General features: G+C 42.1%; 1 protein-coding gene across 16 annotated transcripts in view; it reads left to right on the forward strand.

The window, feature by feature from the left end:
* Nucleotides 1–12,804, forward strand: part of GLI2 (GLI family zinc finger 2) — a 406,855-nt gene that overhangs the window by 361,438 nt on the left and 32,613 nt on the right. For 15 of the 16 annotated variants that reach the window (XM_045033089.1, XM_045033083.1, XM_045033085.1 and 12 more), the window contains 3 exons: nt 5,806–6,007; nt 8,266–8,479; nt 11,293–11,406. In XM_045033089.1, coding sequence (XP_044889024.1) covers nt 5,806–6,007; nt 8,266–8,479; nt 11,293–11,406 — 530 coding nt within the window. Of the gene's footprint in view, nt 1–5,805; nt 6,008–7,222; nt 7,282–8,265; nt 8,480–11,292; nt 11,407–12,804 lie in introns of those variants that run through there. The other variant, XM_045033094.1, reaches the window with a different exon arrangement.

Below are 12,804 nucleotides of genomic sequence, written 5' to 3' on the forward strand. Positions count from 1 at the left end.
GGTGCAATGTGAATACATATCTGTCATGTGTTTGTGTTCTCCCCAGAAGGAGAAGCATGTGGAGTGAAGTGCCTTGTTTCGGTAGCATGTGTGTGTTGTTTTGTTGTTGTTTCTGTAGTTAAACAGGCCTGTTGATATGTGTTTCTATAAGCAAAGGCAAGGTCAAAGAAATGTGCCTTGCACTTGGAGCGGAAAGTGGTGCAGGTTAGGGTTATTAACAGTGTCCATGATGCTAATAATTACCTGCTTTGGATAATTATCATAGATATATTTTTCTCCTCTGGGTGTTACTACTTATTTTCTATGTAGTAAAACAAACTTTCTATTCCCTAGCCACCTTCCTTCTTGGCTACTTTGTGTTGCTATCCACACTGGAAGAGGAATCATTCGTGTGTAACATGATTTGAGGTCAAAGCTATGTGTGAAAACCCCTAATATCACAGAGACCCTAGTGTAAAACATACACTCAGCCTCACAGATCCTCGATCAGACCACTTTACACATCCCACAGTGCCTGGAAGATCTAAATTAGAGCAGACACTAATAAAATGCATATTACTTGATTTGTGCTGGAAAAGTCCCAGCCCAGCTTGCAGAATCTGACAGCTTCCAGCAGAGTTTTACACGGGGAAAAAAAAAAAAAAGAATATACCTGCGTGCAGTGGAGGGTGCACTGAATGGTTGCACCAATAAAACCAGAGCTTCTGTTGGACGTCAGGACTTCTTCCCTCTACAGATTAATGGGGAGCGATGGCTGAACCGGCTCTGTGGACATAAATCACTGGAAGGAGCAGCGAGAAATGAGTACAAGGCTTTTCTTTCTATTTAGTAATTTATCAAGGGAAGTGGCACATTAATAAACAGATCTCCCTTGAGGTGTGGGAGTAACAGAGATAAATATGACTGTCAGATGTGGCCTGCTTCCTTCTGTTACAGGAATAGAAGACGGGGGGAATGCAAATGCAGAAAACAATATCTCTATCTGGATAGATAGAATTTGTAGTAGAGTAGCACCTAGAGGCCCCAACTCAGAGTAGAGCCCAATTGTGCTAGGTGCTGTACAAACATATAATACCAGACAATCCTTACCCCAAAATACTTACAGTCTAAACAAACAAGGCAAATGATGTGAGAGGAAACAGAGGCATTGAATGACTTGCTGGAGGTCACACAGCAGCTCACTGGCAGAGCTGGGAGTAGGAGTCTCAGGCAGGGGTGGCTCTAGGAATTTTGCTGCCCCAAGCACGGCAGGCAGGCTGCCTTCCGCGGCTTGCCTGCGGACTCTCCACTGGTCCCGTGCCTGCGGGAGGTCCTCCGAAGCCGCGGGACCAACGCCCCCCGCGGCTTGCCGCCCCAAGCACGCACTTGGCCTGGAGCCGCCCCTGGTCTCAGGCCAATGCCCCAGCCATCTGACTATGCTGCCTCCAGTTCCTACATGGGTGGAACTAACTGTGGATCTAAACAACCCCAAACTTTAGGAATGTTTCAATCTGGATTCAGATCAGAACCACGAGGCTGGGGCCTATCTCAAACCCAGAATGTTAACATAAGCTATTTTAAATTTTATTCTGTGTTAGAGATAGGCCCCAGCCTCGTGGTTCTGATCTGAATCCAGATTGGAACATTCCTAAAGTTTGGGGTTGTTTGGATGCAGATGTCTGTTCAGGCCTGAGTTTTTAAGGGCCATCTGCAATGTTTGAGGTCCATATCCAAATTGGACAATTTTTGCTTCTGACTTTTTGGTTCTAGACAATCTCTGCTTGTTTAGTTCATTTTTACCTTCACATCAGATCAGGAATAGCAGCACCATGGTAGACTTTACTGTTCAAATGGGTTAACACAAATCCTGCAGTGTTTTTATTGCTATTAGCAGACTTGCCTTTTTCAGGAAATGTTTGCATCCATAATGCATTTGCATCCTTAAATCTGCCTGTCCATCCCCAGCTTGCCACTTAGATGGCACTAAGTCTGGCAACAATAAGCCTCAGTGTGGCCAACCCCAATCGTTCAAAAATCAGAAGTCAGGCTTCCCCGAAGCCTTGTCACTCATGAGATTTGTTTGAAATAACATTTTGAGTTCTTTATATTTGACTTCTCGCTTTTGAGACTTTAGGTTGCGTTTGGGTCACATTAAGCTTTTCTTTACAACCATGCGGGCTAGACACTTACTTTTGTAAGAACGAAAAGGAAAGCCATGATTCTCACCTAATCACGTATCTCCAGGAGCAGAAGTTCTAAGAAAAACTCCAAAGATTGTGAAACTTGCAGTAATATCACAGAAGCTGGCAACACTGGGTTGCATTAACGTTAGCCACAATAAAGTGGCAGTTCAACCTTGCGATTGGGGAGATGCCGTGAAATGGAACTGCAGAAAGGAGTGGTCAGAATCAATCCAAATGCTTCCTATACAGCTGAGAGCTAGTAGTAAGGGTGGTCTAATGGATTGAACTCTGGCTTGAGCTTTAAGAGACCTGGGTTCTATTCCTACCTCTATTGTAGACTGACTGTGTGACCTTAGGAAAGTCACTTAATCTATCTGTGCTTCAGTTCCCCATTTGCCAAATGAGGATTGCGGTAGAGCTTCCCTCTCACAGAGGGTTGTTGTGAGCCTAGAACTCATGTATCCTGAGGTGCGATGTATATGAGTGCACCAATACAAAACAATTGGGGGCACTAAGTGAAGTGAAATCCTACTACACCTCGCAAGGAAGGGTTAGTGAATGGCCAGCTGTAAAGCTCTAAGACACACCAAGGAAGCTGCAAGATACATTGCTGCTCTGTCTCTCACTTTTTGTTATATCCCATCTCACCACCGCTCACCTATGTGTTGTCTGCAAGGCTGGGCTCTTGTCCTCGTATTTGTCTGTAAAGTGCCTAACGTACATTTGGCATTACATAAATAGTAACTGGTCCCCGTTGATGCCCTAGCCCCAAGGAGAGGCAGGAATGGAAAAACAAGAGCCCTTACCATCTGCCTAGCTATCTTAGACACTATAACTGTGGTAATGGGGGCCATATAAGTTCCTGAGTGCCTCACAGTCTTTAATGTATTTATCCTCATAAGGCCCCTGCAAGGTAGGGGCTCAGCAGGGACAGCTGCTGGAAAAGAAAGAATTGGTAACGCTGCACTCTCACCTACTGAGGAAAGGGGCTTGAAATGCAGGTGCTGAATGCTGATTGGGTTTGTCACATGGGCTATTAGCAGGCTAGCAGGAGCCTAGCAGGTAGTCATTTTGGACTACACGGCAGTAGCATCTTCTAAATATAAAAGCCTAGAAAAATAGGTGACCTACCACAGTATATATGCTGCTCCCACCACTTTCGATGTGACCAACAGTTGCAGATGTAGATAGGCCTCAGTCAAACATTTGGATCTGATCCTCTAATATTTTGCAAAGCTCAGCCGCAAATTCTGCCCTGACTACAACCTGTGCAACCCCATTGATTTACGGTGTAAGTCAGGGGAGAATTTGCCCTTCGAAGTCACATGTTCCAATCACTAACGCACCTAAGTGCTGGGAGAGTCCAAATTAATCCAGTATAAGCTCTCCACTTATTTCAGACTCCCACAACCAAAACCAGGTAAGGTGGAAATGACTTCATGCCTGACTGACTGACAGGGTCCAGGTCCTGGCAGGTCCCCTCTGAGGGTAAGAGCCTGCACTTTGTGCTTGAGCTGTCAAATAGGTTTTCTTAAAACTCTTAATTTACTTTCTAGGCTCTTGGAGTCTCACCTCTTTCATTAAGTGGATGCTCTGCATTGTCCAATGCTCATTTCATTTCCTTCCGTCCCCTAGACAAATGCACATACACAATTTCTAAGATTCTCCTTCCGCTCTGATGTGGTGCTATTCCAGTCCACTTCTCTTACCGCTAAGTCATTGAAAATCACCGTGTTCAGAGTAATCTTCAGAGGCTTTTTCCTTTTTAATTTTAAGTTAATTTAGTGCTGGTGCAAGGTGTTGATTGACAGTCCCAGAGACTGAAGCTCTTTTTTGTCCTCCAAGGACTGAAAGCAAGGCCAGCAGCTTCCCTACATTCACCCCTAAGCTTGGAGAGGATCTAGAGATCAGTGCAGTGCAGGCTCCATCCCCATGCTGTACTTCTATCACTCTTGGTTCTTAAACCTTGCCCATCACCCAGGTATCTATAAGTGTATTCACCTGAACACAAGAAGCTCTCTACATCTCTCCCCCTTTTCTCATTCAGTAGAGCCCCTCTTCTGAGAATGCCAACAAGGGTGCCAACCGTTGCCCAGTTTGATGGTGTTTTTTGGTAAGAAAGATGCCCCTCTGCTAAGAATCAGGCCTCCAGCCCATTTAACATAGGTCCGCAAACCATCATCATATGGGAACGTTTTTTAACTGATGCTCACCTCATCTGGATCTGAACTAGCGATTAGAGCTGGTCAAAAATTTCAAAATGTTGTTGAAAATGGAGGGGTGAAATCGTGATTGTCCCATACCCCATATTCCAGCCAGCTCTTCTAGGGATGAGATGCACAAGGCATCATGTCCCATTATCATCCCTATGAGCCAAGCAGTCCCTTCTAATGTAAAATTTGGGGCGTATAATTTTGGAGGTGCCAATAATAAGTAGTTCCATAGTTATCACTTTGTGCAGCAGGGACCTTAAAAGCAGGCATTGAAAACCACTCAGTTTGGAAAGAAGAATGCCATGTCTCCCTGCAACCTTACAGCATCCAGCTGTGAGTAAAGAATGAAGGAATAAATACATCTGTTAATTATTTTTAGGTAAAAGTAATTAAAAATGGGCCCTTTGGAATCTCGTGTTTATCCAGGCTCCTCTAGTGAATAAACAGCTTGTTACTCACCCTGCAGACTCTTCATTTAGAGCAAACTCTAGCAATCAGCATTTCAGCTGCTTTTTAGGAAATCAAAATGAATAAAAGTGTTACTGTTATTGATATGTTATTTCTTTGTACTGTGAATTGTATAGCACCTCGGAACCCTGTTATGGAGCAGATCCCCACTGGGCTAGGTGCTGTACAAACACACAGCACGAAGACTGTCCCTGCCCCAAATTAGACAGCAGATCCTGCAGTCATTGCTAATGCAACAAGGGCCTCACCCAAAGTCCATGCAAGTCAACGGAAAGACTCCCATTGATTTAAATGGACTTTGAGTCAGACCCCAGAAGCCCCTTACACAGAGCATGTGCATGATTGGGCCCTATTTTTTTAAGAAAGTGGTAGCCAGACACTTCTCTCCCTTGCACTGGAGAAGCCACTGAAGTTATGTCAGTGCAGAAGTGGTGCAAATGAGAAAGTGATAATCCACACTCAGGGCTTATTGGCCCTGATTCAGCAAACTACCCCATCAACCTCAATGAGATTATTCACATGCTTAAAGTTAATCCCATGCTTGTATTCCTTGTTGAATCTGGGCCTCAAGAAGAGCCTGTGTGGTGGAATCAGACCTCCTGAGAGCTAGACAATCAGGCAAAACCAAAGGCTGCATCTGAGTTCAGCAACCTCAGTCAAGAATCCCTGTTATAATTATTCACCTGAGTCCTGCTTCTTCTCTTCCACAAGAATCACTGTCATGGCAACAAAAAGAATTTTTCTGTAGTGTATGTGAGTCACAGAGTGTGTGTGTGGGTGTGTGTGTGTGTACACAACTCTTCCATGTGTTCCCAGGTCAAATCCCATTCCCAACGCTAAAATAAATGTTACATGGCAAGGTCCTGTGCTGCTAACTGCTTTCATTTATTCTTCCTATAAAAACTGAAACAAGTAGCGCCTGCTTTTGTCTAACTAGGCACACTTTTTTTTCTTTCCTACAGTGTCAAGATTTTCAAGCCCAAGGGTTACTCCAAGATTAAGCAGAAAGCGAGCCCTCTCCATATCCCCGCTGTCTGATGCCAGCATTGATCTTCAGACAATGATCAGGACCTCCCCTAATTCCCTGGTGGCTTATATTAATAACTCCAGAAGTAGTTCTGCTGCTAGTGGCTCCTATGGCCATTTATCTGCAGGGGCAATAAGGTAAAGCAGTTGGAGCAGCTCCATTTAGACTTTTGTTTCTTTGATCTTGTGCCTATATAATTATTCCATTGTCAGAATTAAAGCTGTAGAAAAGGAACCTTTTAAGGTTTGGCCATCTAGGATTGTATGGAATCTTGTTCCAAAAATGTACATTGGGTCTGTGTTGTATATTAAAATGAAACCTCTCTTTGATTTCATGTATGTGCATATAATCTACATTTAGCCTGTTTCTTCTGCAATGGTGGATATGATGGTACTGTAGAGTGTATATATTTTTCTGGGAGGGAATATTGGTTGCCAGATTTTTATTGATAATAATATGTTCATACCTCTTTGCAAGCAGAAGAAAGGCTAAATTCATCTATTAAAATGTTTGCTATGAATGGTTTGACTGGCATAATTAGGAAATCTCACATCTTAGTACCTCAAAGTATCCCCAAATGTATTGGCCACAATTTAAAAAAAATAATTCCTGTGTGGATTTAGGAGCCTAACTTTAAACACTGATTTTTAAAAATCTAGGCTCTTGAGTAAAATTCTGTTCCATCCTTAATTAGAAAAATTTACCTTAAAGGAACCAATGTTGTCAGCTCCTTGAGTGGTTGCTTAAGGCAGGTTTCACACTGTAGTATTATTATTTTTACCACTGAGAAGTTAGGTCTGTTTTTTTTCCCTATTGATAATGTCATTCTAGACACCTAAAAAGAAATGCAAGAGTTCATAGAAGCTATGCACTCCTAAAAAATGATTGATCTTATTGTTAGTAAAAAGCTAGACATTTAATTGAAAAGTTGCTTTGTCAGGTAACATTTTTTGAAGTACTTATAATTCTAGCTTTAGGAAACCTCAAGATTTTAACTACTCATCATACTTATCATCCCACTGTTCCCATGAGTTCTCCCCGTCTATTGTATCCACTTCAAGTCTCTTGTCTTATATTTAAACTGTAAACTGTTTGAGCCAGAAACTATCTTTTCATTATATCTGTTTACGGTGCTTAGCACAGTGGGGTCCCAATCCCATTATCTAGTGGCCTCTAGGCATTACCACAATAATAATAATAATAAATTTAGAACCATTTAATATGTATTTTACAAGGCATATGTTAAATCTTAAGAATTTTAAGTGTGTCTCATACATAGAAAACAGTTTAACGGCTAATAAATTGTGTACAGATTGACTTTTTTTATTTTTAACCACTTAAAATTTCATCAGTGGCAGCAGTGACGCAATTTAATGCATCTCACCACAGAGGGATGGTCATATGTTATAAAGTGAGTTTTCTGATGGTTCTGTTATATAGAATAGTTGCTCTACAGTAACCTGTCATCAGCTCTTATTATGTCATTAACCATTAACATTTATTTAGCCACAAGGGCTTTTTAACAGGGTAGTAACTTTGGCCTTTGCTTTTTGGTCATGTTGTCATTAACTGGTTTAGAATAGAAGCAGCCATAATTGCCTAGTCAAGTTTATTATTTAAATAAAAACATGAACATACTGCTAATTAAGGCCCAGTCCTGCAAGCACTTGTGCCTGTGTGTAATTTTGCTTGTGAGTAAAGATACATGTATATAAATGTTCATTGGATCAGCCCCTAAAGTGCCAGATTGACAGCAGCAGAATTAGAAGTTGGCAGTTCTGAGGGTAGTTTTTATGGCGTGTCTACTACATCCTGGTCTGAAACCACACTGGCAACCAAATAACCATTAGATGGGAATGATTTCTGGCTATGAATGATCTAAATTGGGGTTGAACTAGTGACCTGCAGAAGAAGGGTTACATATTTTAGTAGTCCCATGAGCCATCATCCAGCTCATTTGAATGCAGGGTAAATTTCATATGTTTTAAATATGTGAAATTGATTGTTAAATGTTCCCTCTTCAATTTGGGCCTGAGAGCCAGGTGACTTCACTTCTGTATTAAGAGTAGCGTAGCCACAAGCTTGGGAAGTTGCAAAAGAGGTCTACACTTTTCAAACACCTTACAAAAAGAAATCTCTAGCAGTATTGTGTGTGAATAGAAGGGGTCCATAAATATGCCAAAGTACAGATGAGACCAATAATATCTGTGTCAAAAATATTCCATAGTGTATATCATGGAAGATTAAAGAAAATCTAGTTTCCCTATTTTATCTTCTTTCCCATAATCAGCAGGAAGTTCTACCCTTACTCCAATCACTAGCCACGGTTTTAATTCATTTTTTAAAATAACTTCTCCTTGTAATTTTCCCTCCTGTATTTGTATATTTATTGCAGTCCAGCATTCAGCTTCCCCCATCCCATCAACCCAGTGACTTACCAGCAGATCCTGAGTCAGCAGAGAGGCTTGAGCTCAGCATTTGGACATACGCCACCTTTGATCCAGCCATCCCCCACCTTCCCTCCACGACAACACATGGCTGTTATCTCCGTCAACCCAGCTCCCGCTCAGATCACTAATAACAACAGCTGCATCTCTGACTCTAATCAGGTAGGAGCCAGCTCAGGTAATGTGATGTGTTTAATACAGCCAAGCAGTGAAATTTAGCTGCTTTTGAAAAAGCGTATCCATTAGAGCTGATGAAATAAAGCCTAATTTTCAGAGGTTCTGAGTATCTGCAGCTCTCGTTGACTTTAGTTAGAGTTGTGGGTGGTCAGCACATCTGAATATCTGAGCAAAAATTAAATGCATTCAGAATTTTTCTTGGTTTAAGTTATCAGGCCATTCCTAAATTCTGCTCATGTATCCAGTGTTTATCGGTGCAAGCGGTAGGTGTCCCATCCAGGGTATCAAGCAGTCTCATCATTCTATAAATGTGGTTGGGGGTGGGGGAAAGACTCATGGATGGGTTACAACAAGTAGACCACTTGGGGGAAACTTACCCCCATTGATGGCAAAACTCCCATTGATGTCAGTAGGGACAGGATTTCACCCATAATGCGCATGGTGACTCTGTTATTCATGTGATTGGTCATGTTATATTTCAGGGGTCTCAAACATGCGGCCCACAGAGTTATTTCCTGCGACCTGCCATAGGTGCTGACTCCAAGCTCCCCAAACCCTCCCTCTCCCCCCCCGCCCCCGAGCGTGCCACTCCTCCGCCTACAGCCCAGCGCTACAAACAGCTGTTTGGCGGAACTTAGGACTTTCCAGGAGGGAGCAGGAGGAGCGGGGACACGGCGCGCTCAGGGGAGGAGGCGGAGAAGAGGCAGGGCCGGGGCAGGGATTTGGGGAAGGGGTTGGAATAGGGGCAGGGAAGGGGCGGAGTTGGGGCGGGGACTTTGGGGAAGGGGTTGGAATGGGGGTGAGGAAAGGGTGGGAAGAGGCGGGGTGGGGCCTCGTGGAAGGGGTGGAGTGGGGGCGGGGGTGGAGAAGAGGGCTTTAACTGAAGTAATTCTAAAAGTAAATGCGTGTTTTGTTGTTTGAGTGAGGTGCATTACTGAGTATTTATATTTTATTAAAACCCCTCTTCGCATTACAGTTTTTAAAAAGTTTATACATTGACTTTTAATAGCTTACTATATTCCTCTTTTTTTTTTCATTTTTGACTATACTTTTGTATCGTTGTATGAAAAGGTTTCAGTGATGCGGCCCTCTGGCCAATGTACTAGTCCTCATGTGGCCCTCGTGGTGATTTGAGTTTGAGATCCCTGTTATATTTTCTACTCTTTGACTGGATGATGAAACTTTTCAACAGAAGAGTGACAAATAGCAAACAGCAAACGTAACTACAAAGCATTTTTGTGACTGTGAAGCAGCCATATGCATATTTACAAATAACATATTATGACCCTGTAGGGCCTTTATTCAGCAAAGCACTTAGCCATATGGATAAGTCTATCTCTATTAGCGAAACACTTAAGTTCTTAGGTTCCATTAAAGTTACAGGGACATAAGCACATGCTTAAGCACTTGGCTATATTGGAGTCTAAGAGCAGTGAATCAAATTCAAGTAGTTTTTTCACCAATCTGCTTTTCCTTTATTTGACCTGCTCCTCTGCTAATGTTGTAAATCATGCAGATGTTTTTAAAACCACCATATTCTTTCCCTCACTTTGTTTGCTAAGACACAGAAAGCAAAGCATCTTAGGACTGGTGGTCACGTCAGATCCCAGTTTCCCTTTTGTGCTAAAGAAGGGGCTGGTTTTCATTTTAGAAATTCAGTCTAGAGGAATTTTTACCACCACCACCCCCCACACACACTTTTCAAATGACATTGGGAAGAAATTTGTGAAATGGGCTCTTGGTCTGGGTGTAAATTGTATTGATTTTATTGTCTGTTTTACAAACTTGTGGGGCCAATTTTCATAATCAGCCATACACAATGTATGCACAGGCTCCAAACATATGTATACCTTGAGTACACACACCAGCTGAATATTAGTGAGTACACATGGCGTATTTTTAATAATTTTTGCTTCTTACTCTCAGTACTTGGAAATTTAAACTACCATTTTGTCACTACCAAAAGACTTATTTCACTCCATTACATACCCATTTCAGTTTGTTCTTGTATTTTATTATTCTGGAGTAGACTGTCTAGATTGGTTGTTTATTCTAAAGTATGTCATGGGTGCTGGACTGCACACTCTGGTTTGTCATTGAAGGGTTATTTGACTGGTTTTGTTTTCTTCTGCTTTATTTCATTCCAAAATAATGTAGGTGGTGGAAGTGGAGTGTCCGTTTACATAAATACTGTACGGATCTTGAGTAATTAACAGCAATGTCATTACAGTTTTAATATTCTAATTTCATTGACTGTTGTTTGCGTGTGTGTCACGTGCTTTTTCTCTTGTAGCCGCTCTTATTTTTTTCTGGCACACAGCCAAGTGTGTACACCCTCTCATGTACACACACAGTATAAAGAAAACACCACATGAAAGCAGAATATAGAAACTATTTGCTTTCTTACCATGTTATTTCATCTTGTTTTGAGAAATAAACCATGGCTTGTTCTTGGGGTGGCAGGGTGGCAGGGTGGGTGTTAATCAGCAATTGGCTAAATTTGACAGGGTCTAGAGAGTTCTGAAACTGAAGCAGTGGCTGAGAGGGGAATGGCATCTGTAAATATGCACAACTGCTTTTTTCAGGCCTTCCCTCTTTCCTTTATTTTCTCTCTCTCTCTCTGTGCACACTCCAAATGGGTAAAATTCACTCAGTGTAGACAGCTAGTACTAGGTCTGTGTCCTGGGCAGCCCAGTTCTTTTTCCTTACCAGTTTGCCATAAACTGGTCATGATGTTATGAGGCTGTATTTTTTCTTCAAACCCTAATGCCACATCACTCCCAATTTTTCTTTCCTAGAACAAGCAGAGCAGTGAGTCAGCCGTGAGCAGCACAGTCAATCCAGTAATTCACAAGCGCAGCAAAGTCAAGACTGAAGTTGAGGGTATGCCACCAGCTTCCCCAGCCACACAGGTAACCCTCTTGGCACATACTGTCTTGTCAGGCTGATGCAGTGAGCTGATGGGTCTGCATTGTCTTTGGGAACAATATTCACTTCATGTTTCTCTGCAATTTGTAATGAGGCATCAAAAGTTTGCAAGGCAACTGAGCTGATCTCAAATAAAGAGACCCAACAAGGTACAGGAGCAGGGTTTCTGTGATTGATTGAAGGAAGCATTATATGGGTTTGTGGGAGTTGGATTCCTGATGCAATTGCCCAGAAAGAAAGAGAGAAGGATGGACTATTTCAGCCCTGGTAACTTATAAAAATTATGCTTGACCTTTCTACAGTTCAAAGCTACCAATACTGATGTCTCAAAGCAAACATAGGTTATGTGGAAGTCTTGCATGTAGGTAGAGAGCTCTCAGAAAGGGCTTCTTCTCTCCTGAGTACGGAATTGCTCATAGCATCATTCTTTACATCACTGACACAACATTTGACACTGAGAAGGGCCCACAGACCTTTGTTTTCTTTTCAGAGCTCTGCTATTGCAAACTGTTTAATGGCTGACAATATCAATCTGACTGTCCTTTATCACACCTGTAAACTATCAGGAGTGCTCTGGGCACTTCATTTTCATGAAATATTAGGCTGTGTTATTGTCAAGCGAACAGAAGAGTTGATGACAAATTCCTCTTTCTGTACTGGTTCAGAAGCAGGTTTCAGCATGATGCATGGGGACAGCAACTTGTGCAATCATCTGGGGGCTGGTAAAATTGATGAAGATAGCATATCAGGGAAAGATAAACATGCTGGAGTCAGCACGATTAGGGCAAAGAGGCATCTCTCTTGAGCTTTGAATTTAGGAGTGCAACAACACACAACAGCAGAAAGCACACGACCTAAAAAACCAAACTGGCCGCCACCAAGGCTAATAAGGCTGCATATTTATTTCTTATAGTAAACGAAAAAGAGATCTGAAAGAAATTTCCTGCCTTTCCAAGCATGTGTATCAGATAAGCCCTGGGAGAGACTACTGCACACTTACTGGCACCATCCTTCTTTAATTGCATACAGATTTTGAGAGGTGCATGCCCAATACCAGTGATCACATTTACAGAATCATGGGGGAATACCAATGCCATTGTGTACATGTATTTTTCTTATTATCTGACTCACAGTGTCTTGTGAATGAAGTAAGTACCCAAAAAAGAGAGGGATTATGTAGAGTGATACAAGGAGATCTAGTTTGCAGTAATTGGATGAAATTAACAAAAGAAAAATGTAGGCTGGGTATTTGGAAGCAGTTCCTAATGAGGAGATCTGTGGCTCAGGCTCCCAAGAGAAGTGTAGGCTCCATGGCTCGAAGCATTTAAAAACTGATTGAACAAAGTATTGGAAATACCCTGTAGGGGGCAATCTTGCCTTGG

This window comes from Mauremys mutica, chromosome 10 (genome assembly GCF_020497125.1).
Source record: "Mauremys mutica isolate MM-2020 ecotype Southern chromosome 10, ASM2049712v1, whole genome shotgun sequence".
NCBI lineage: Eukaryota > Metazoa > Chordata > Testudines > Geoemydidae > Mauremys > Mauremys mutica.